The sequence below is a fragment of the Cydia splendana genome, chromosome 13, assembly GCF_910591565.1.
Source record: "Cydia splendana chromosome 13, ilCydSple1.2, whole genome shotgun sequence".
In the NCBI taxonomy this organism is placed as follows: Eukaryota; Metazoa; Arthropoda; class Insecta; order Lepidoptera; family Tortricidae; genus Cydia; species Cydia splendana.
In genome coordinates this window covers 14,225,748-14,252,410 of record NC_085972.1, presented here as the reverse complement: position 1 = coordinate 14,252,410, position 26,663 = coordinate 14,225,748, and the positions used below count along the sequence as shown (strand labels likewise).

Genomic DNA, 26,663 nt, shown 5'->3' with positions numbered 1-26,663 from the left:
ACGTCGTAACTTGATATAAAAAAAAAGTAATAATTAGGTCTTTGATTGAATTACCATAAAACTACCTCATTAAGCTATTTATCCGAGAATCCGACATCAATATTATTTGTATCACTTGTATATATATTTACGCCTTAAACATGCTAGAAAAAATGGTTATAGATATAATTTCTTGCAGACTTTGTTCTGATAACGTTCAAAGTGATATTCAATACATAATCACACAAAAATATGGTCAATGTAATAAATATGTGCATTTTAACAAATTCGCTAAATGAAACTACCAAATTTGAACTCTTTGCGCTAATGCTAAGGATTACATTTCCTTGCGGCGCGCGGGGACAGTTTCAATGCGGGCGGTGGCGGGAGTTCGTGCCAAGGACGCGTGGATAGTATGTAGGTAAGTATGTACTTACCTACAAGTTGCTACAAGTGACAGGCCAATTCGAACGTGCGCGGGCGTCTCGCTCGCACCAAATATTTGTGCGGCCAAGTCTGAGCAAAATGAACGCGCGCGTGAATGATAGCTGATTAAAAATAACTGATATCATTTCCAATATTATTTGAATATTGGTTGATGTTCAAATTATATTCGTAATTATATACGTCAATTATGACCCACTACAAAAATAAAAATTGCGAATGACTATCTATCGTCTTATTTAATTTCAGAATGGCATAGTGTGGAGTGGCATTATAAAAGGAATACTTATTATCGTAGTCATTTGACAGTTTTGGTGACACTTTCACATTCTGTCACAGCGAAGTGTGTAGGCCCACTCTTTCATTTGATATTAACGTCTATCCAACAACTTTGTCAGTAGAAAAAGGCGCGAAATTCAAATTTTCTATGAGACAATAACCCTTCGCGCCTAAGTGTCTGTAGACTTTTTTTTTTCAACAAACGTATTATATTGACTATTTCGTGCTCTTTCTATTCATAGTTTATGTTCCTAAGTTCCATAATAAGTATAACATAGCATAATAAGAGTCGACGTCAAATATATGTTTACACTTTTGCACCTTACTCCTTGCACCATATTCGGAACCTAAGAATAAATAATATTGAGAGTGGCAACACTGTCGTAGGGGGCTATTCATAAATTTAAGTCATTTCAAATTTGGGGGGGGGGGGGGGGGGGCGGGTCTGGACATCGGAGGATTGTAGCATGACGCAGGAGGAAACGGTGCCATTCGAAGCATGATTTTTGGATGATTTTAGAGGAGGGGGGGGGGGGGGGGGGGACAAAAATCGTCAAAAATAGATGACGTCATGTATGGACAGCCCCTAGGTCGTATTGTCTTTTTCTAGCATATACGTCCCTCTCTCCCCCACACTCCTACCGCACAGGCAGGTTGCTTTGTCAGTTATACAAGACAAATTTTCAAGTCATTGTCTCAAAATTATACATATTTGCACCATGCAGGATTAAAACTTTAGGTTCCGAATAGAGATGCACCGGATATTCGGTTACTATCCGGTATCCTATCTCGCCCTTATTTTAATATCCGGCCGGATACTGGATAGTAACTATGCTTGATATCGGAATATAATCGTACTCGATTATTATTTTAAAACAATTTAAACGTTCCATTCACTAGCTCGCGCACTAATTTCGTACCTAGTGATAGACCTATGAGTCCGCGCGAAAGTTCATTACGAAACAGGTCAAAACTTCCACAATGCGCACCTGAAAAACCGGAATGTAGGTATATTTCCGCCGGCCGAATATTCGGCGGCTGAATACCGAATATTCGGCCTATGGTCAGGCCGTACATCCGGTATCCTGTATGCGGCCAAACAACTATCCGTTGCATCTGTAGTTCCGGATATGATAAGTTATTTAATTAGCGTTTTATTTTTGTGTAAATGCTGTCATTAAACAGCTGTACCGATATTCGGAACCTACGAATAATATTGAAACATGTTTGTTATCGCCTGGTGGTGGGAAGACGCCAAACCAATGTGATTATACATAATATGTATAGGATATTATCCTATGATATACTTATTATGTGTATGTAATATAATTATATTATGAGTGTTTAATTAATTATGTAGTACGTACACCCTTTATTGTAACACCTGTGAGGAGAGAGATATTTAGTAAAGTATACAATTTGATAGGTACATTTTGTAAAATTAACATTTATTGTATTTATTTATTTATTTCAAATAACAAATTGCACCTTACAGCTAATGCCAAAACGGCACAATTTGGAACACATTAACAACATAAAGCATTTTTAACATTATTTATAACAATACAATATACAGCTAAGACACATGTATTCATTATGGCATGGTACTCTCAGGCATCTCTCTTTCTAATATCCTCTTGCACTTTCACATCACTATTCCGGATCGTTTTTATTTGCTAGATAATTTAACGGACAACTATAGTACATTGTAGGAGAGGACGTAAAACCGCTAAAAGATGGACGAGTGAGTTTGAGGGCCGACACGTTGGTGGAGGCCCTCGAATAATACGACTCCATCTTTAGCGTTTCCGGCCGAGGCATTACATAGTGCTTTTCACGACTACTGCGAGGAAATAAGGAAACATTTGCATAACTATAAGTACTAGCCCGCGATTTCTCTGGTAGCAAATTACTAGCCACTGCCTGTGCTGTCTCTTGAATTTCGGTAGGCGTCAGCGTAAGAATATCATTTTCTTCACTAGAAGAACTTATTTTTATAGCGAGCGTAGATACGTGTTTCTTATATTTTATAGTACTATCCAATTCAGTGAGAATTTTCCGATCCCGCCTTTTTTCTTTTTTATCACATTTAAGAGGCGTTTTTCTGTTGTTTGCTTCAAACCGACTCTAAACTTAGAAGCGTTTTTGCTAAAAAACCACAAACAGCTACAAAAGTAAAAAACGCCTTAAGCGTGAATCGAATGAACTGACTGAATGAATGAATAGTTTGACATTTCGTTTTTTTTTTTAACAAGATATTGGTCCTATAAATAACCTAAATTTATTTTTGAAGGAAAAAGTTGCGCCAAAAAAGACCTTTTATTGATTTTTATTTTTTAAATTATACTCATTGCTGTAGCGAACTGTCACCAATGACAGATGATGATAACAATGAAACATTGTAGTAGTGGTGGTTCAGGTGCTACAGCTATTGCCTACTTTCCAGCTTGGTTTTAGACCACCTATTGCCACATTTCCGAACAGTGGCGTGAAAAATTGAATTATTTATTTCGAGCGGCATAAGCCGTTAGAAACTGTTTTTCACCACACCAGCTCGGAAAGGCTTACTTTGCGCTTCAAAAACTGAGAGCAAAGTTTCATTTTATTCACAAGTGGGGCTGTCCATAAATTACGTCATCGATTTTTGACGATTTTGGACCCCCCCCCCCCTATAATCATCCAAAAATCATGCTTCAAATGACCCCATTTCCTCCTACTTCATGCTACCGTCATCCGATGTCCAGACCCCCCCCCCCCCTAATTTGAAATGACGTAATTTATGAATAGCCCCAGTGAGGCAAAGGAATCAAATGCAAATTTTGAGTTGTTTTCTTATATTTGCTGGTAGAATTGACTTTTAAATCATAAATATTTAATAACATTCATTTGTATTTGATTTTGTATGATATTTTTACATTTAATATTTGCTTCGGGTTCGTATGGTGAAACATTTTGTGTTTCACTTGGGGCAAATTTTGTTTAACCCTCGTGCTTTGAAACCCTCGCAACGCTCAAGATTCCATGTTTCGAATGTTTTACTTGCTCAAGTATCAATATTAGCACGAGCGGTTAAACAACAACTTTGCCCCCTTGTAAAATAAATAACTATTTCAATATAGTCAGCTAAACTGAGGTACAAATTCAAAAACTCACCAGCAGTTTAGCTTCACGACCTTCCAGATGGAAAAACAGCAAGCCAATGACTTGAAAATTTGCCTTGTATAACTGACAAAGCAACCTGCCTGTGTGGTGGGAGTGTAGGAGCGAGGGACGTATATGCTAGAAAAGGGCAATACGACCTACGACAGTGTTGCCACTTTCAATTAGAGATGCAAATGATGCAATGGATAGTTGTTTTTGGTCAGATACCGGATATTCGGCCTGACCGTCGGCCAAATATTCGGTATCCGACCGCCGACTCTTCGGCCGGCGGAACAATAAAAAAAATAAAAAATCATTTATTTTAGACCTTGGTTCATACACTTACACCAAAAAACTAATTAACTACAAACTAAATTTAACAATACCTACATTTCGGTTTTTAGGTGCGCATTGTGCAGGTTTTAACCTGTTTCGTGGTGAACGTTGGCGCGGACTCATTTCTATGTTCGAAATGAGTAGGTACCTACGCGTGCAAGTGAGTGGATGTTTAAATTGTTTTGAAATAATAAACGAGTAATGTACAATATGACAGTGACTGTTTCTTAAATCCAATTTGTTTACTCTGAAATCAAGCAAAGTTACTATCCGGTATCCGGCCGGGTATATTATTCTGAGGTTCCAAATATCGGTACAGTTGTTTAATTGTTGCTTAATTTGGAGATTGACCCCAATTTCATTTCTGATCAAATCGGTCGATTTGATCATCCCGTCTGGACTTCACTTAACAGCCGTAACACATTACCGCGCCGTTCAGGGTCACGGTGCGCCAAACCATAGCCTGATGTCATGTATAATGTACTTAGTCCAAAATTATGTTATTTACTAATTATGTTATTTATATGCATTAAACGTTAAATCTGAACCAATTCGATTACTATTCTATAGTGAAACACATTCAGCTTGACTAGAAAAAGCGCGGCAAATTTAAAACATGTATAAGTAAAAAGCATTTAAGGTTTCAATAGCGCTCAGAGACCTGACTTTTATCTCGATATCGTAATTTTCTAGCGACAAATCCATTATCTATACAAAACTGTCGCAAAAATGTTATCGCTTGTATATCGTGGTACAGGATAGGATGGAGCCATATACTTACTTGCTTGCAAGTATCGTAATTAAACAGTGCTAAGTAGTTAAATACGCGCAATGTATTTTTATGTCATAAATAATGTATTTATTTAATGTTAATTTAGTATTAATTATAGTATGTATATTGTTTTATCCACAAATATGAATAATTGTAGTTAATTTACCAATAAAACATAATTTATACGGCCACAAATAAAATATTAAATGCTTCTAAAGTCTGTTTGGTTATTTCTACATGGAAACGAAGTCATTTCAAATTATAAAAACATTAACTGAACACCTTATTGCCGCCTGCAGTCACCGCTCGCCGCTCAGCTATCCGCTGACGTTAATACCACGGCCTTACGTTTTGTGACACTGAGTCGCGTCAGGGGAGCGACACGGTTCGGTGCGCTTGCGTTCAGTCGAGTTTTGGAATATTACTGCAAATTTTTGTTGTTTGTTAATTTGTTGGTTATTGTTGTTTGTTAATTTGTTGGTTATGGTGTCGACTTTTATTGCCCTAGTCGCCAAATGATGTTACTAGTGAAATTTTAACCGACACCACATGGTAAAACTAAGTTTAACAATAATTACTCAATTAATAATCGACTAAAAACGGTATTTCTAATACATAACTTATATTTTTTGCTATTCAATTAAAGAGTACTAACAAAATCCTAACTCAATTAATTAGTGCAAATATTTTAAGGTTTGCGATTCCTGCTCGGCCTTGCGTCGCAAGGTGCCCGGTACCACTGTATTGCAGCAATAACTAGAAATGCTTACTTTAGGGAACATTAGCAACTGTCGTTTTTGATAATTACATTTAGTGGTGAGGGGTGGTACTTAAATGACCGCTATTGAAAAATGGTTTAAGCTTATAGGCGCGAAGATTTGATTTCCCTAAGAAAATTTTAATTTCGCGTCTTTTTCTGCTATCAAATTGGGTGTGTGTCAGTATAATAGCCCTATATAATTGGCCTATTATTGTATTAAATTTAATGCGCACGCAAAGACGGAAAGCCTGCAATTAGGTAAAATTTACTTTCTTATTTACAGCACTCTTGCCCAGATTAAAGCTGATAATTAGTTCGAATCTAGTCTCCCATGTTTTTTACGTTCACTGGTACATATGTTTTGACCGAGTAAATAGTAAATATACTAAATACTTTTTTAAATATTCGCGCTCGGGGCGATGGAAGTTTCATCGTTCCGTCGCCCCGCTCCATGCAACGACCAATCGCGTCAGCTCGCTGGCTCGTGCGCGGCAACTTTAAAGCAACGATAATGTTGTTGATGGTTTTTTGTGTTACGAATCATATTTCAAGTCGATTTTTACAGTATTCGACGAAAGAGAACTCATAATGAAAATCCCATATGATATTGATCTATTACCATTTTTAACCAGGCAATTAATGCACAACCCCATAAAACCCACCATACGGTATTATTTAGTGTACGATTAAATTGCAACGCTTGTACTTATTGTAATTTGGAAATAATGAGAGAAAAAATAGCCTATTACCATTTTTGAGGACGGAAATATACTGAATTTAATAATAACCGTAGGTTACTTACTTTAAATGTAGGATACAGAGTTATTTTTTGTGTGATTCATGCTTAATGTCATAAAGCAAATATTTATCTATGAGTATAATTTTAAAAAATGTTATTAATATTTTTTACAAATTTTCTGTGATTTTTTATATTTTTACATTTTTTTTTAAATACCTAAATGTAATATATTTATTTGGATTATGTGTCGACGTAATCACTAGATTTATTATCTGTCCCGTACACCGAAAATTTCAGCTATTACTAATTATTTCCATTCCGCCATACTAGCCGAGCGTACCTTTCTTGGCCTAAATGTCTCGGCTTGGAAGACAGTGGCGTAATTGCCCATGCTTATACTACTACTAAAGTCATTTGCATAAATGCCTGCCCCCGTACCAGATTCTGTCTTAGACCCATCTGTGTACCATATAATGTCGTTTTCATCAGAGATTGGTGCTTCAAGACCTTCGGTCCACTCAGCCCTTGTTGGAATTTTAACGTTAAAATTCTTATGGAACATAAACTTGGGTTGCATCTTATCGCAGCCCATGTTCGTAATCCTTTTCATGAAATTGTCGCATTCCATGTTTGTGTGTTTGGTCTTTGGCTTGCTATCGCTCCAGAGGCCTGTTAGGGTCAACCTGTGTAGCGATTTCCGCGCCTCAGATTGTATCACTAGGTGTAGCGGCGAGAGGTCTAGCAGTACCTCCATCGCCGCTGTTGGCGTCGTTCTAAACGCGCCAGTAATAGCCATGCATGCCGTTCTTTGTATTTTCATAAGGGCATCCCTGCATGTGCTCTTTAGTGTCCTTGGCCACCATGCCAGGCATCCGTACAAGATGATAGGTCTTACCATCATGGTATAGATCCATCTTAGTACCTTTGGGTTTAGACCCCACGTTTTGCCATAAGCCGATCTACACATTCCAAACACTCTAAGTGCCTTGGTGGTTGTTAGTTCGACATGCTTTCTCCAGTTCAGCTCTTTATCTAGTGTAACGCCTAGATATTTCACTTCATTGGACATTTCCAGTACCCTTCCATAAAGCTTCAGCTGCTTTATGCCATTAAGGGTCTTTTTCCTGGTAAACGGTATTACCACTGTTTTGCCTGGGTTTATGGAGAGTTGATGACAGTTGCACCATCTTTCCACTTGCTTCAGTGCTTTATTCATGATTTCCGATACTGTTCCCGGGAATTTCCCGTTTACAAGAATCACTAAATCATCTGCGTACCCTACCGTGTGTATTGGGCCTTTGTTTAGTTCTTCCAACAGTGAGTTAACTACCAGACTCCAGAGAGTTGGTGAGAGAACCCCACCCTGTGGACAACCCTTCGTAGCCGTAGCTAATATTTCATCTCCCATAAGGGAGGATTTTATTAGTCGGCTATTTAGCATAGTACCAATCCATCTACAGATTGTTGGTTCTATGCCATGTTTAGATGCTGCAATATTGATTGCCTGATACGTGGTGCGGTCAAATGCCCCCTCCACGTCTATAAAAGTGGCCAGACATAGTTCTTTGTTCTCTATCGCCTGTTCCGCTCTGGTTGTCACCAGGTGTAGTGCCGTTTCAGTCGATTTACCCGGCTGATACGCACACTGCAATTGGTGCAGCGGATGCCTCTTAAGAGGACCATCCCTTATGTGTCTGTCTACCAGTTTCTCCAGTGTTTTGAGGAAAAATGATGACAGACTTATAGGCCTGTATGATTTGGCTTCTGTGTAATCTGCTTTGCCTGGTTTAGGCAAGTACGTTACCTTTACCATCCTCCACACACGCGGTACGTGTCCGAAGGCTATGCACGCTCTGTACAGTCTACCTAAGTGCGGTATTAGTACATTGGCGCCCTCTTGTAGTAGTATGGGGTAGATTCCATCTGGCCCCGGGGCTTTGTATGGTTGAAATGTGGATAGTGCCCATTGTATCTTATCGTGATCTACTACCTTTTTAGACGTGTCCCAGTTGTACCTGGTCGTGCTGATGGATTGTTCCATTGCACCGGTTGCTACATCGTCCGTTACGCTCTGATGTATTATAGAGCCTGGGAAGTGTGTGTCACACATAACTTTGAGGGTTTCTAGCCCCGTTTCAGTCATTCTTCCGTCACTTCTTCTAATGGAAGTGAGTGGAACTGACTTCGTTGCAGCTAGTGCCTTTGTAAGTCTCATGCCTTCCGGTATGGACCTGATTTGATCGCAATGGTTCATCCATGCTTTCCTTTTTGCTTTCCTCACAGCTTTGCTGTATTCCGTGAGTTTTCGCGCGTAATGCTCGAAGTCATTGGTCCTTTTAGCATCATTGAAGACAGCCCTGGTTTCCTTCCGGAGTTTTGCAATCTCCGGGTTCCACCAGGGCACCTTCTTCGCCAGGATTTTCTTTTCCGGGCAGTTGTTTGTCCAAGCTGTATAGACAGCTTGTGCTATTCTGTCTGTTTCAAGTTCTATGTCAATAATAGAGTTTAACTTGCCTTTAGGGTCTCCCAGTTCCACCTCCAGGTCACTAATAGGTACTAATAGGTACTTGATAGCTAAAGCAGTGGGGCGACACTCCTCTATTCGGGCATTCTTGGCTCCTTTCGGCTCAGCATTGCTCCGAGCAATTATTAGGATTGGCACAACTTGACGTCCCTTTGCGTGCACGACCACAGATAAGATAATTATACTTGAATTTTGAAAACCTTAAATAACCGAAAGGGATAGTGCCATATATTAGAAAGGAACAGCATGATTCGTCCTTGAATCGCTGTCAAACTGTTTTGTAAGAAGTTTCCTTTCTGTACTGTAGTACTATTATTTATTCTATGGCTAAAGTAGATGACACGCTAAAATTATACTGCACGGCGCACTTTCGAATCATCAATCGGTTGAATACTTATTTACTCGTAGTTATCCTTTATTGTACGAAATAGACCGATCTGTCATTTCACCTACCTACCAAAAATATTGCCACCAAAGTAGTAAACTGTCCAGTACATTCTAAGCACGCAATTATGGTGCCAGGTAGTACAAGAAGCCCTAGAGGGGTCAGCTGCGGCGGGGCGCACTTGCATCATGATCGCGCACCGCCTCAGCACCGTGCGCGACGCCGACCTCATCTGCGTGCTGCAAGGCGGACGCGTCGCTGAGCGCGGCACGCACCACGAACTCATGGACCGCCGCCAACTGTACTATGAGATGCACACCAAGCAATAGTTCCCTAGTAGGCTAATACTAAGCTGTAGTTATCCAGTGAGTTAAGAATTGAGTGTTGGAAGATGGATGGTATGTAAATTACATATTTTTTATTTATTCAAATCGGTTGTCATTTGCTTTTTTGCCTCGTTGATTTTGACGATGCCCTCTATTTCTACATACCTGTAGCTATAAAGGTCAAGTTTGGTATCGTTTTTGTATAAATTAGGGACGAGAAACCCGTTTATCAAATGGGTAATCGTTTTTCTTTTTTATACAAATACTTAATTGGATTAAGCAATGCACGAAAAATTAAAATGACCTATTGGGAAGGTGGAGTCGGTGGAGGGAGAAGTGTCGCTAAGCGTCACAAACACAGGTAATCTTATGAAATGTCCGAGATTAGTACTAGCGGCAGCCGCTTGAGCTAATTTTACTCCATAAGATTTAACGTAGAAAGTCCGACAAAATGAGGGCAGCACCAGTCGTGCACATAGCGAATACGTTTTGGTCACTAGTTTGCCCTTTAAAATCACAGTGTGATGATTTACACTAAATAAAAATTCAGCACATCTATTCTTTTTTCTTCAAAGTATGTATAATATTTATGTTTTATAAAAAAAAATATAATGGACGGCGGACACGTTTCCCGCACAAATCATTTTTCCTATTCCTCTCTAGGTGTCGCCATTACACTGAAGCTACTAGCGCCATCTAGTAACAACATAATTGAATTCATGTTAACAAATAACATGAAGATTCTGCACGTTGTTCATTATCATTTATCATTCTTATCTATACCTACCTGTTACTGTCAGTATAGGTACATAATAAAATAATAACTGGTTGTGATAAGTGATAAAAATAAATACATTCTTAAAGATTACTGCACATTGTTAACTGTGATAGTTGTGCCTTTTACATATACAAGTTATTGAGTTATCATTTAACCTCTACAACAATGGTTTTAGCCAAAAAATATGTGGTGATAACTCCGTTTGTAGGCGAACCGAAGCCTGAAAATTTTATAACTTCTGAAGAAGAATTAAGGCCCTTAGAGAAAAATGGTGAGATAAGAATAAGAAAAGATATATTTTCTGTAGATAACTTTTAATAGGTACTTACTTAGTTCCACTATGATAGGTTAAGGTTAAGTTTTAAATAAGAATTTATTCTTATTTAAAATTTTATCGACGTTGTTACTAATGACACTCACATGCCAACATTTTAGTTAAGAAAAAAATTACCTAGTTACTAACTTATTTATACCTATGTATGTAGTTTTAGAGGTTTCCTCACAGATCCATTCAGTTCAAGCGCCCTTTATAAATAAGTACCGATCTATATTAATCAGCCAGTTGATTTTCAGAATTTTTAGCTGAAGCGATGTACATAAGTGTAGATCCTTATCAGAGGATGAAGCTTGGAAATACATTCCCTTGCGATATGATTGGAGGACAAATTGCGAGGTAAATAAATGAAATCACGTGTATACAAAATAAGAGACGAAATTTCGTTACCTATCTGCATCTTATGACTATAGAGAGGTAGATTACCAAAATTTTGATATTTGCGGCTTGCATGAAGGCATGTGGCTAACATTATAACAGCCTAAAGATTTAGGCTACTCCAGGGTGTACCTAACATGCGCATTTCTAACGCTGCATGTAGATACCTAATTAGAAAGAATGAATTGATTAAAATAGAGGACTAGATATTGTTCTATTATCTCTCATTCTCAACATCTCAACTAAGTAGATACCAATTTTGACATCGTCTTTGCCACAGGATAAGCGGGCGTTTTTTTTTAAGTTGTCCCCTACACTTTTTTTTTAAATTTGAGATTTTTTATGTTAGTTCTACTCAGAATCACGAGCTCTTTCTATCCTAATAGGAGAAAAAAAGTGTCCTAAGGTTTTTATTTCCATTCCGTCACCATTTTTCATAGACTTTGTATGGCGGTCGCGGAATGGAAAGATCGAAAAATGTATGGAAATTTTGGGACACTTTTTTCTCCTATTAGGATCAAAAGAGCTCATGATTCTGAGTAGAAATAACATAAAAAATCCCAAATTTGAAAGAAAAGTATATGTATTTATTTATTTATTTGGGTTATTCCCACTAGTTACCACCAAGTTTTTACCAGTGGTAACTACTGGGAATTTTTTTCCCACCTTTTACCACTGGTAACTACTGGGAATAAAAATTCCCAGTAGTTACCACCAACTCGGTTTAGTGGTAACTACTGGGAATTTTTATTCCCAGTAGTTACCACCAAAACTTTGTTAGAGTTAAATACTAATAAAAACAGTAGGTATGAATAGTATAAATAGAGTTATTTTGAATTACCTAATAAAATCACTTGAAAAATCATCTAAATGGATTATTAAATTTATCCTTAAGTACATATATCATAGTTTTTGTACTAGTACAGGTTAAACTGTTTCAATATTTTTGGTCACTTTTAAGGGAGTTTACTAAAACACTAATCGACTTATAATCATTTATTAAATTACTCTATATATTTATACTACACTATTTATAGTGTTTTTATTAGTATTTAACTATAACAAAATTTTGGTGGTAACTACTTTATTCCCAGTAGTTACCAGTGGTAAAAGGTGGGAAAAAAATTCCCAGTAGTTACCACTGGTAACAACTTGGTGGTAACTAGTGGGAATAACCCATTTATTTATTTATATATCTCATTAATGTATGTATTCATATTGTTATATATTTAGTTGTGCTGTTTTTTTTTCCTGTTCTTGCACTTCATTTATTTTTGCTACCCTTATACTTATTTCTTCCCTTCGATAATTTCTACTACCTGAAGGTTGTCTGGAAGAGATCGCTCTTTAGCGATAAGACCGCCTGTTGTTGCTTAGTTTTTTATTTATGTTAATTTGCTGTATTTAATCATGTTTTCATTGTGCACAATAAAGAATATTATTATTATTATTTGTTTGTCCTTTCCATATCTCGGGACCATGGGGTCCCGGACCTTTGGGAGGCATGCGTGGAGCCGAAGCCAACAGCGCAGAGGCCCTTTAAGACAGTTTACTCTAAAAGCAAGGGATACACATGGCGGATACCATCCCCGAGCGCACAATATAATACATCCGGAGATGGTCACCGACTCACCGCCAGGTGCAAAGACTATTATTATTCTCTTTATTTATTTTTCGTCTTAAGTTAGGTATTTTTATAATATGAATATAAAAGTAAAATATAAAAACACTTACAAAACAATAAAAAATACATATAAACACATTATAAAAAAACCTAACCTAGGGTGCCGCCGGCAGCGGGGCAGGGCCCAAGCTGCCGGTGGTCAGGGCCGCAGAGTGAGGAACCGACGTACTATACGCGCCGTGTCCAAAATTACCGCCTTCTGCATCTGACCCTTGATCCAACCACCCAGCGAGTCTCTCTAGGTGTTGGTCGAGACTCTTCGCTATGAGACCGTTCGCTGACACGACTATCGGAACAATGATCGTCGAGTCAACATCCCACATGGCGGTAATCTCATGAGCTAAGTCTAGGTACTTGCTGGACTTAGCTATTATTATTATTAAAAGTGTAGGGGACAACTTTAAAAGAAAAGGCCCAATTACGCACAGAGCTTAACAAAGATGGCGCTATAATCGTTTAAAAAAAAACATTCATCACTGACTATTTATTAGACTTAAGTTCTTTTGAAAAGATTGAAAGCAATATCTGTGGGTTTTTAACTTCATTACAGAATAACCGAAAGCCAAAATCCGGAATACCCAGTAGGCGCATTGGTTATGGGCCACTTCGGGTGGCGGACGCATACGATAGTACACCCCGACAACGCGAAGCTGTGCGGTCAGAAGCCCTACATGTACTTATTGCCAGATTTCGGAGGACTGCCCGTTTCGTTGGGGCTGGGTATGTGTGGGAGAGTTGGGTTAGTATTTAGACTATTGTAGCTAAATATACACATTTATGGAACCCTGATTATAAGAGTAGGTAACGTAGTTCTTACCGTTTTTTCCGTTTTATAAGGTGGACCTACCTAATTAGCTAATTATCTAGGTACCTAGGTAATTTCTTTATTTTTTTTAAATTTTCACATGCAGGGAAACAAGCAAGGTAGGTATTTCACTTTAAATTTTTACTTTTTCGCGTTCCGCCGTTCAGAGGGGCTACCGCCAAAACCAAAATCCGCAAATTGCGGGGATCTTTCTCTTTTACTCCAATGAAGGCGTAATTAGAGTAACAAAGAAAGAATTTCGCGGTAATAGTCCAGCATGCCATATCTACCCGAAGGAAAATTCAAAGCTATTTAAGACTTTAATTCATAATGCAGTCTTAAATAGGGAATATTAGGCAAAGCTCTGCGTAGGTGGCACCTTTGTGGCACATACAGTAAACACACCACATTGACACATGGCCTACCGCGAAACAAGAAAATCCAAATTTCGTTATCTAATCTCTCCTATCACTCTTGCATATTCGAGCGATTAAGAGGCAGATAACTAAATTTCGTTTCTCGCGTTTACCGGTAGGTAGGCCCTTGTTAACAAACCGCCTTGATGCACCAATGTCATATTTTATTGTCTGTGAAAACTTGTCAAAAACAGTTTAAGGCACAGTATGTATAAGTTAGTCTATGAATTTACTGAGTCGGTAGTGCTGCACTCTGGCGGCAGAACATTGCAGTAATATCCCCTATTCGAACAATAACGAACATTTTACGAGATTTGCAATGTCATGGTAGGTATGTCAAAATCAATTCAGAATTGCGAGTCTGACGGAGTTCCGACAAGTTACTGTAGGTTTTTACTTTTTAGGTAGTTTTATTTTAGTCTATTTAGTTCTTAGTTTAATTTATTTTTGTTACTCCTAATTTGTTTTTAGGTTGTAATAGGTATAGCTTATAACTAAAAAAGATGTTGTTAAACTAATTCCCTTGAATATAATAAATACATGATGAATGTTTCAGCAATACTGCGTATTTCGGCTTCACGGAAATCTGCAAGCCGGTAGCTGGGGAAACCGTGGTGGTGTCGGGAGCAGCGGGCGCCGTAGGCTCACACGTTGGACAAATTGCCAAAATTATAGGTAAGGAGGTTATCAGGTTGGGGTTAGTTAGAGTAACACTTATATACCTAATTTTCACACCGTTGCTTTTGCCATATACAAAATAAACAATGTTCCTCTTACTGTATCGTACACGACGAGTGTGTGGCCTCTTCTTAAGGCCCCTGTACACAATGGGCCAGCGTGGGCCAGTCTGGGGGACAGTCTAGAGGGAGCAAGTGATATTGCCCTCTCATTCTACCGCATGGCTGGCCGGCGCTGGCCCATTGTGTACAGGGCCTTCACAGACGTGTGATCCTGTCCTATCTTCTCTCGTCTGTCTATGTTCCTCACAGCATTAAATTAAGAAGTTATTAATATATTAAAGGTTGAACACGCCAAAACTGGGGCACACAAAATGTAGTACAAAATTATAATAAAAGTGAAAAAGTATATTATGTTTTACACATTTAATAGCATATTTAACGCTGTTTAAAATAACATTCCATATTTTAGATTTGGTCTACACAGTAAGCCATTTTTCTAACTTTCCTACGTACACGGCTCATAAGACTTTGCACCATGTTAATAGAACACTGTCTTGACGCCCATGTCCACATCTTTTGTAGTTCAGGGACCGATTTTACTCCGCCGCCTTTCTTTTTTAAAATTCCCTTCATAATACTCCAGTACTCTTCAACGGGCCGCAGTTCCGGACTATTTGGGGGGTTGCACACTTTTGGTACCACCACGATCCCATTTGCAGCATACCATTCCATCACTGGTTTTGAGTAGTGGCAACTGGCTAAATCTGGCCAAAACAAAGGTGGTGAGTCATGCTTTCTTATGAAAGGTAGCAAACGTTTCTGCAAACACTCTTTTCTATAAATATCGCCGTTTATTGTCCCGGTAGTAATAAACGGCCGACTTCTTTTCCCACAGCTACATATTGCTTGCCAAAGCAGGTACTTTTTTGGAAATTTCGAACGTTTTTTTTAATTTACACTCTTCAGGGGCGTCTACTCTACTTAGGCTGGTATAGAACTCTTGCCCAGGAATTTGTTTAAAGTCACCTTTTATGTATGTTTCGTCGTCCATGACGACGCATGCAAATTTGGTTATGAAATTCTCATAAAGTTTTCGAGACCGTTTCTTCGCGGATGAGTTCTGTTTCGAGTCTCGATCTGGTGCTGCCTGGGCCTTATAACTCCTTAGGCCAGCCCTACGTTTCACTTTTTGAACATAGGACTGAGACATTTTAACTTTTTTAGCAACATCGCGAGACGAAATCTTAGGATTTGAGGCAAACATGTTCACCACCTTCTCGTCCTTTTTTTTTATTCTTGACACCCTGCAAGCCTCCACTTCCTGGCTTCCGATCTATTGTTAGGTGCTTACGGAACTTTTTTAATACGCGACAAACCGTAGATTGAGGACATTTCAGTCGTTTCGCGATATCTCTGTAGCTCAGTAATGAATTTTCTACGTATTCGTGCAAAATTCGCTCGCGTTGTTGATGTTGTTTGCTCGACATTTTGACAACGAATAAACATAATTTAAAAAAACTTGATAACATTATAGGCCAGTGTCTTGTGACCAAGTAGGTGCCATAAAAGTTTGTATATCTCTATTATTTGCATAGCAATAGTCGATTGTACATGCCCCAGTTTTGGCGTGTTCAACCTTTATGTAATATCGTAGGCTCTGAAGTGCCCATCATTGTTTTTTTATTTACTTTTCTACATTTAAAAAATTAATTCCAGGTTGCAGAGTAATCGGCATCGCCGGATCCGACGACAAATGCGCCTGGCTGGTCAACGAGTTAGGCTTCGACTGCGCGGCCAACTACAAAACTGTAAACATTGCAGATTACCTCAAAAAGAACGCTCCTAACGGCGTAGACTGTTACTTTGACAACGTCGGAGGGGAGATCAGCAGCACTGTGGTGGCGCATATGAATGAGTTCGGGAGGGTCGCGGTGTGCGGGGCTATCTCTGTCTATAATGAAACTGATCCTATGAAGCGTAAAGGTAATTTTTTTTTATTTTTTTATTTTTAAACTTTATTGCACATACAAAAAGTACAACAGGCGGACTTAATGCCGTTATAGGCATTCTCTACCAGTCAACCAACCGTAATCAGTGTTATAGACAAAATACTACTAAGTTACTAACGCAGCTCATACCGTACGGTCAGATATATATATATCAAGCGGCCGAGGTGCTCAAAAATATCTGAACACGCACTCTAACGCCCTGACAATAGAGGCGTACTCAGATATTTGTGAGCACCTCGGCCGCTCCGATATATCTGATACTGTACAATGTCTTTATGTAAATTCACTTAGTCTGCATGTTATATTTACTGGGTACGGTATTTTTTTATTTTTTTTTTATTTAGGTATTTATTTTAAACTTAAAAGCACTGCACGTAAAAGTACAACCGGCGAACTTAATGCCTCTCGACATTCTAATGTTTTTTTCATAGTTCAGTTGTTTTAACGACATATAATGCCTTGATAGTAGCCAAATATATTATTTATCAAATTACTGTGATTTTCCATGTTATTATAATATCGCTGGTCTCCCTAACTTTGAGAGCTTCTGATAAATACTAACCCCCTTAGTCATAACGCGCTACAAACCTCTATTAGCTTATAATCATTTGTCTTTATCTGTCATTTTGACTTTGTATTTGTAATAACTTAATAAGTAAGGGATAAAACATAATTTAACTAAATCAGGCCCGTAAAGTTTTAGGAATAAGGCGGTAAAAAGTTTTCTTAAGAATTATAATTTTTACAGGTACCTTTCTTCAACCGTTCATAGTCGGGAAACAACTGAAAATCGAAGGATTCCAAGTTAACAGATTTGCTGAGCGCACTGCAGAAGGCATACGACAAAATTTACAATGGGTGAAAGAAGGAAAACTGAAATATAAGAACCATATCTACGACGGATTTGAATCTACTGTAGATGCATTTATAGGTTTATTCAAAGGAGATAATACGGGGAAATCTATTGTAAAAGTAAATTAAAGCAAACGCAATAATAAAAACTAAAATAAAAAATAAAAATGTATTAGGTACATTAAAAAGCACTTACATTATTTATACAAATATTAACTAGTTGTGATTCATCACCTATTTCTTTTCCTTTTAGCTGGTACAGACGCAGCCTTTCCTTCATTTGGATCATACTTATTAATAAAAAGTTCTTCGTAAAGTAAACTGTTACAGTTAGGTGTCAAATATTTTGAAATTTCCTTGTAGAGCTGTTTTTTATGTGCTTCATCACTTAAATCACTTTTCGTTGATGATTTTGCAGGGAGTGGTTTATCATCTTCTTTAGTTTCCAGGGTTCTTTTCAAATCCATAATTTTCTTAGTGTTTTGATCAATTTTGTTTAACAACAAGTTTTCCATTTTTTCCATTCTTGCCTCTAAATAGTGTACAATATAAGCGTGCTCATTCGGAAGACTGGGATCTTTTGATAAAGAAGTCCTTACTCTTTCAGATCTAGCTGTATAGTTATTTAAGGTTTTCTTTGAGACCAGAATATCTTTATCAGCAGAAGCTTGCTCTTCTAATCGGCTTAGTTCTTCTGCAATGATATCCTTCAGTTTCATATTAAACTTTCGTTTCTCATTAATTGCAGCAACTCTTTCTGGTGACAATTTATTTTTGTTGCTATGAAGTTTATTGCTTTCTCTCTTTTGAGGAGACTTAGTTTTTTCTAAAGGATTTGGTTCATTCAAGTTAATTTTAAGGTCAAATCTAATTGGCTCACTAGTGTTAAGTATTTTTGGAAGATTAGTTTCATCCCATTTGCAAGAGGTAGGCATGTTTTTTTGCACAATTTCTTCTTCCTTGTCATTATTAAATGACATTATGATCTCATCAACTACATTGTTTACACTTTTCTCTGCGTCATTTAAAACTGTCTGATCTTCTTTTACTTGTAGTATAGGCTGAGGCACATGAGTGTTATTTGCTATATTCTTAGATTTATTCTTATTAATACTTAAAATCATTGAAGGCTTAACTACCTCAAATGATGCAGCAGAAACAGGAACACTTATCTTTTTTTCTGGTTCTGTTATCTTTTTTTCTGATATTATTCTTACTTTACTCTTTTTCTTACTAAATTCAAGTAATGGTGGAGCTTCAACTTGCGGTGGAAATTCTTGTTTGGTAACAATTACTTTATTTTGTTGATCTGTTAGAAGTGGAACTTCAACTATAATTTCCTTAGCCACATCTTTTTCTGGTATATTTATTTGGTTAATTTTAGATTTACCTCCATATCGAGTTCTATGGGTATACACTTCTGTAATATTATTGTTAGCTGGAGGAGTCACATTCTCTATATTTGTCCAGTTTCTAGTATCAACATCTATCATTTTATAATCCATGGCGTCATTAGTTAAATAATCTGCATAAAGTAAATTATAGTTTGACTTTCTATCAAAGAAGTCGTCATTTTCAGCAACCTCACATGCTAATGGGTATAAACCCAACATTTTATGTGGCATTTCACTTTCTTTAAATTTGCTTAAATCACAAAACGGACCATCCAAGGTAGGTACTGCTTTTAATTTTAATTTTTCTTTCTGAAAAGAATATGAGTGTCAATTAGAAATTATGAACCAAATATTTTTAACACAGGTATGTCATAAGTGTTCAATATTCTAAATTAGTTTCATAAGCAGAAAACCAGTTTGAAAAAATATAGCATTGAGGATTCAGAGGATTGATTGTATAAAATTGATTAATGGATGGATGATGGATGAATGGATTACTGGTATGACCAATTATTTACCAGAGAAAAAATGAAATCTATAAGGAATATTATGACACTTTGACAGTAGATTAAGCGGAACAGGTTTGCCAGGACAATGTCAAGTGGATTAACAAGTGGACCTCTGCTGTCTCCATAAAATAGACATTGTTAAAAGTATGTATATACATAAATATTATAGGAAATATAGGACATTGCTACACAAATTGACTTCATCCCACACACACAGTAAGCTCCATAAGGCATGTGTTGTGGTAACTTATTTAGACAACAATATATGTATATAATATATAATTTTTTAAATACATCCCTTAAGCATGATGAGATACGGAAATCACTTAAAGAACCCTAATCTCAGAAAAATATGTTGAAATTGACTCAAACAGCACGGCTATGATTAAACTATGAGCGAACAGGCAAAGAGTTTCCCATAAAGAAAGGTGTCCGACAGGGTGTCCAATGCCCATACCAGAATTTGAACCCGGGCAGGCATAGGCATAGGCAGTGTATTATTGTATGTATATGTGTGCATTATATGTATATATATAATATTTCAATTCACATGATCATAAAGTCTAAAGTGGTAATCATAAAACAATAGAAACTTACTTTATCATTCATAAACCAGTCGTCTGCAAAATGGTGTTGACATATACACCGATTTTTAAGTTGAGAGACCTTTAAGTTTAGGAAGTCATAACGGCCAGCTCTCATCAGCCACTCATGACAACGGACCTTGTCGAATACAGGGTAGTGAAATAAGTGGGTCTTCCCATCGGACCTGATTGTACAATTCTTGTAGGTGCACCGGCACCCTCCCATGCTGATATGCCTGAAATATGAAAGATATGAGTTTTTGGGAGGTATTTACAAACTAGCATGTTGCAATTTGATTACAGGAAACATGATTATTTGCCGAGCTAGGCTAGGGTGGGTCTCATATAAATTTTTCACATCACATCTATAGAAATCTTAAGCAAACAATGTACATATACCTATTTGTTTGTAATACAAATTATTATACCATCTGCTACAGCTTACGTAGAAATCATACTTGTGATACTTAACTGACATTTTTGGGGCACAATTTCTTAAATACTTAAACATAAATATTAGCGTTAAAATACTTATAATGGTCTAACGTATCTTACCTAATCAAAACCAGTAAAGCAAAGGGTTTAAGTTATAAAAATAGTAGACACTAATGGTAGTAGGTATTGTGGAGCAAATAAATTAACAATATGTTATTGTTCCCTTATGTACAGTTTCTATAAATATTTAATTAAAACGATGTAAAAGTGTTACAACAGAATAGCATCGCTTGATTCACTTCACTTGTCAAAAACGACAGCTGCGGCATCAATCAACAAAACCAAGCCACAGACTATACAGAGTAAGGGAGTCTATACCTATACAGTCATGTCACAATTGAGTCGCTTAATTTTCAAACTCGGGTAATAGTAGGAGATCCCACATATGGTCGACCTTCACGAATCTGTCTGGCGAATGAAACTAGAGTTAGACCGTAAAAAGTCTGCAGCGATTTTGATAGCCCACGCAGTGCAAGTGTCATTTTAAACGTCAAACTTCTATAAATTATGACGTATACATAACTCTTACACTGCGTGGGCTATCAAATCCGCTGCAGACTTTTATTGGTGCGACTATATGAAAATATGTTCTAGAACATAAACTAGCAAAAAGCAGAGCTTTGTAAGGGCTCGCGGAGTTTTTCTACCTAAACGTACCGGACCGCGACTTTGATCCAATCCAAGGCTTGTTTCATGTTCGATCGAGTGGGTACGTAATAAGTCCGTTAAGAACGCAACTATAAGTGAGAGCAATAAAGAAATATACTAACCGGACCCCGGTTGCTGTCCGGTACGCCTGTCTATTATAGCTTTTACTTTGTCCATTAAAAACGTGTCCAGACGACAAAATCAAATTGCCAATATCATACACACGTAAGATACAATTTCATAAGCGCTTTTATTACATCCTACACGGTCGCCCAGTACTTTTTGTAAGGAAGGAACTGGCTTTCCTACATAATGTTGGGTCAGCGAGCCAATGTCCTTGAATTTAATTTTTGCGTCCACTCCACACAAATGAGCGAAAACTATCCCGTCTGGATACCTCCTGGCGGTAATCACGCTGCTCCGCACATAAACACACACACACACACACACACACACACACACACACACACACACACACACACACACACACAGACACACAGTTCCACTAGGTACAGCCAGGGTTCAGCATCAGCTCTATCTTGGGTACTAATCTCCTAAGTGCTCATCAAGACGAATCAGATGACCAAAACAGCGTGTACCTATGTTGCATCAAACCTGAGTTCCAATAAGCACAGCCAGGGTTCAGCATCAGCTTTATCTTGGGTACTACTCTCCTAAGTGCTCATCGAGACGAGTCGGATGACCAAAACAGCGTGTGCCTATGTTGCAAAAAACCTGAGTTCCACTAGGTACTGCCAGGGTTCAGCATCAGCTCTATCTTGGGTACTGCTCTCCCAAGTGCTCATCATGACGAGTCGGATGTCTAAAACAGCGTGTGTCTATGTTGCATCAAACCTGAGTTCAACTAGGTACAGCCAAGGTTCAGCATCAGCTCTATCTTGGGTACTGCTCTTCCAAGTGCTCATAAAGACGTGTCGATTGACTAAGACACCGTGTGCCTGTGTTGCACCAAACCTGAGTTCCACTAGGTACAGCCAAGGTTCAGCATCAGCTCTATCTTGGTTACTACTTTCCTAAGTACTCATCAAGACGAGTTATATGACCAAAACAGCGTGTGCTGTTGTATAAAACCCGAGCTCCACTAGGTACTGTCAGGGTTCAGCATCAGCTATCTTGGGTACTGGTCTACCCAGTGATCACATGACGAGTCGGATGTCCAAAGCAGCGTGTGTCTATATCTGTTACACTAAACCCGAGCTCCACTAGGTACTGCCAGGTTTCAGCATCAGCTCTATCTTGGGTACTACTCTCCTAAGTGCTCATCAAGATGAGTCGGATGACCAATGTGCCTTTGTTGCACCAAACCTGAGTTCCACTAGGAACTGACAGGGTTCTGGGTCATTTTGTTGAACTGCACGCCGACGTTGCAATTGGCGTGCAGTCGGCGTGCAGTTCCCATACAAGTTGCAGCCGTGTATCGGCCCTAAGTCACTGAACTGAAGTTTGTATTAATATGATTTAAGTTTGCTAATACAACATGACTGAGCAGTTCATCAGCGTCACAAAACATACGAGTAAATTGACCTCCGTAGTGAATATACAGCAAGATTGATTGTTCTAGTAGGTATTCACAGAAACTTAATTGCTGAATTGGGAATCCAACCAAGCGAAGCGAGGTAGGTCTGAATCCAAAAATTTTAACCCACTTTTGTATTCATCGTTATTAATGGCGTAAGCGCCGTCGACATTATTGAAATTGAAAACACCACATAGGTATCGTTGTCTGAGACCCACAAAATAAGCCTTCTTGAGCTTTTCTGGAGCTTGGTCAATTTGTATAACAATTAGTGTCCGACCGAAGGTTCGGTTTCGGTTTCGGCCAGTTTCGGCCAAAAAATCATGTTTCGGCTGTAGTTTCGGTTTCGGCCAAAAAACGGCCGAACCTTTCGGCCGGGCCGAAACTTACGAAATGGTACTTCGGACAAAGACCAAAAGTTGGGGAATAAGTAGGACAACAATATTAATACATACCTACATATACTGATTCATGTATAGGTACAGAAATTAATTGGTTTATTATAAAACACAATTCGACTAATGAGAGCGCCACTGGACGGTCGACGCAGTCTTAAGAGGCTGTCAATACCTATAACGCGCACACTGTCTAATTGTATCGGAGTGAATGAGATAGCACTGCCCCACGTAGCCATTGGCCGAGTATCAGCTCGGCCCGAGTCGAACGATGTCTTTTTCGCTCTTATTCACTCACTTATTCAGTCATTTTTCTATCTACCTCTAATGGCAAATTTTAAGCGAGGCTAAAGGCTACGCTCAACTAGTGCCGCAAAGTTGATTTTCTCAATAGTTAATATTTTGCGAAGCTGAACAGCTGACTATTGATTAAAACGAAGAAAAAACCCTTAAAAGTGTCCCCAGTACAGTTTTTCATACCAATGCCTCGACCTTAGCTTCACTTTTTACCTCAATTTAGTTTGTTTGGTTTGTGTTCCACATGTCCTCTACTTCAGCTTAGCCTTTGGCCTCGCTGCGCCATGCTCGGCCTGCGGTCTCGCTTTTTAATACAATGGACATTGGTTGGAGTCTGTGCTTAACTACTTATCCTCACTGGGGCACTTCGGACTTTTAGGCCCAGGTGAAGATCGGTACCCGGCCTTGCGATATTGTTAACAAAAAATTTCGCGCTCGCTGCGCTCGCGTTTTTGGTTGGTTTTTTGGTTGACCCTGTATCTGCATGTTAGCTTGACTGGTGAATGAATAGAGTTAGACCAAGAAAATTCTGCAATGATTTTGATAGCATACGCAGTGCTACTAGTGCAAATGTTATTTATACGTCATAATTTCATAGAAGTTTTGACGTTTAAAGTAACACTTGCACTGCATGTGTTATCAAAATCGTTGCAGAATTATCTTGGTCTAACTCTAGTAATTTTCTTAAAAAACTGCTTAAGTAACATCAATTTCAAGGACATTGGGTGTTGACAGCCCCATAATATGCGTGTAAAAGCGGTTTTATGACATTTTTTCAACGATTTTAACAAGTCTACAAAAGTTTCGGTTTCGGTTTCGGTTTCGGCCGAAACTAGAGCCAAAGCCGAACATTCGGTTTCGGTTTCGGTTTCGGCAAAAAAACATGTTTCGGTCGGACACTAATAACAATGTCCAATATTTATTTATTTACTACTAACGCCATCTGTTAGAGCAGTTAGAGCAATAAATAATTAACATTAGCACGAATGTTAATTCATTATTTTGCCAACAGATGGCGCTAGTAGTAATACAAAGTGTTAATACATTATTTTAATAGAAAAAGATAGGCAACCTAGATGATTTATGTTGTACAAGTTGTATACTTTCCATTGAAACTTATTTCGTTCCTCAGACAAATCGGTGAAATTAGCCGATAAAGTTTTTTTTCAAAAATTTATTTAAAATAGCCTTGACCATATTTCTTTAGGCAACCCTATTTATTTATTCTTTCATATTTTCATAGTTTCATCCGTGAGACAGATTGATGAAGGTCGACCATATATGTGGGATCTTAGACCATGTCCATCTATCAGATTAAGGCCCCATTCGCACGACAGCTTAAAAAGCGTTGCTTTAAAACCCGACGTTGGCGCTTTTTTACCGTTTCCAATATTTGTGTTCATATGAACGCTTAAAAATCACTTGTGAGTCGTACTGCCACGTACGCATCTCAGCAAAGCCATACTTTATTTGCTATTACGACGTATTATTTGAATATAGCTTGAATATTTCAGGAATTTGTAAGCATAAGGCCCCGTTCGCACGGCAGCTTTTTCAACGCGCGTTAAAAAAGCGTTTGAATGACACAAATGGATAACCATGTATGTATTCACACGAAGGCGGTTTTTAAGCGCGGCGCTTTTTTATCGAGCACTGTTCGATTTTCGGCGTTGAGCGTTGGCGTCAAACTGAATAGACCATACGGAAATCCGTGTATCTGTTCTCACAAGCGTTGAAAAAGCGCCGGCGCTGCTGTCAGTTGGCTGTCAAGTGTCAATTTTTGGTGTCAATCGTCAAGATTATTATTAGTTTCACCTTAAAAATGTCATAAGGCCTAAGCGCGCACCACGATTTTAGTTTTTGCGACACGATTTTAGAATCGCGCTGTAATATATCGCAGAAAATTCACTGCGCGCACTGCGATGAAAAAGTCGCGGTTTGTTCATTCTCAACATGGATTTCGTACCAGTCGTTTGTCATGAAACGTATGTGATCGCTGTATGACTTTGAGTATTTATACCACAAAGGTGATCTCCTTCTATTTCCATAATTAAATGGTCAACATCTAGCGTCTTCAGCAGCAGGTTCCGACATGTTGACGCTTGGAGAGCGATATGCCGACTGAGGTCCGGGTGCGATTTTATTATCGCAGTGCGCGCGGGGCCATACAACTCCGTATGCCGCAATTCACTTTGCGACAATCGCGTCGCGAGCAGTCGCGGAAAAATGTGACAAATCACAATTTTAAAATCGCTGCGATTTTTTTGTCGCATATGCGCGCACTGCCATATAAACACATACGTTACATTTCTGCGACTATTTTATCGCGCGACAAAAAGTCGTGGTGCGCGCTTGGCTATAGGGTAGATATAGATGGGCAAGCAAATCTTGTCAGTAGAAAACGGCGCGAAATTCAAATTTTCTATAAGACGATATCCCTTCGCGCCTACATTTTTCAAATTTGCTGCCTTTTTCTACTGACAAGATCTGCTTGACCAACTATATAATAGATATTTGCTGAGAGGGTCGAATGGATTTTCCCGAGTTTAAAGTTAAGCGACACAATTTGGGTTAGCCCTTTAAAACTGTTTTGACTACCTTACTTCAGATTCTATTCTAGGGCTATGGAAAATCGGGGTATGTACGTACTGTCCTTACTCAACTCATAATCCTATAACGCTTCACACACCTTAGCCCCCATTAGCACGGGAGCTTTTTTAACGCGCGTTAAAAAAGCGCTTGAATCTGTCTGCACTCTAAATTCGATTTAACGACCAAGGCTTAAAGTCGAAAATCCAACGTTTGATAAAAAGCGCCACCGCTGTCGTGTGAATACATACATAGTTATCCATTTGTGTCATTCAAACGCTTTTTTAACGCGCGTTGAAAAAGCTGCCGTGCGAACGGGGCCTTACTTAAATGAGTCGTCCTATTGGCAGCCTATAGTCCAACCAGAAATTGTAGAAAATTATTTAGGGCGCCACTTCCTACGTAAGGCCCCGTTCGCACGGCAGCTTTTTCAACGCGCGTTAAAAAAGCGTTTGAATGACACAAATGGATAACCATGTATGTATTCACACCACAGACTACAAAGAGATCAGACCGCCAACTCGGGAACAAAGACTATGTACGTTAGACAAGTATATTTTATCTGTACTCCTAGTCATGTATGACGTTTCTTTT

General features: G+C 38.4%; 3 protein-coding genes across 3 annotated transcripts in view; 2 read left to right on the top strand and 1 right to left on the bottom strand.

Moving 5' to 3' along the window:
• Positions 1-11,053, top strand: part of LOC134796182 (ATP-dependent translocase ABCB1-like) — a 51,715-nt gene extending 40,662 nt beyond the window's left edge. Inside the window, exons 23-25 of the mRNA XM_063768168.1 lie at positions 9,497-9,724; positions 10,639-10,734; positions 11,037-11,053. Of these exons, the coding sequence (XP_063624238.1) occupies positions 9,497-9,688 (192 nt within the window). The 3' untranslated portion in view covers positions 9,689-9,724; positions 10,639-10,734; positions 11,037-11,053. The remainder of the gene's footprint in view (positions 1-9,496; positions 9,725-10,638; positions 10,735-11,036) is intronic.
• Positions 11,054-13,455: 2,402 nt separating this feature from the next.
• LOC134796504 (prostaglandin reductase 1-like) lies at positions 13,456-17,750 on the top strand. The gene is made up of 4 exons (XM_063768693.1): positions 13,456-13,598; positions 14,637-14,755; positions 16,477-16,743; positions 17,518-17,750. The coding sequence occupies exons 1-4, from the start codon at positions 13,456-13,458 to the stop codon at positions 17,748-17,750; spliced, it is 762 nt and encodes a 253-aa protein (XP_063624763.1).
• Positions 17,747-20,850, bottom strand: LOC134796201 (uncharacterized). The gene is made up of 3 exons (XM_063768229.1): positions 20,664-20,850; positions 20,122-20,344; positions 17,747-19,324 (listed from the first exon to the last, which is right to left on the bottom strand). Exons 2-3 carry the CDS (start codon positions 20,332-20,334, stop codon positions 17,852-17,854), a joined length of 1,686 nt encoding a protein of 561 aa, XP_063624299.1. The 5' UTR covers positions 20,335-20,344; positions 20,664-20,850; the 3' UTR covers positions 17,747-17,851.
• Positions 20,851-26,663: the final 5,813 nt, after the last annotated feature.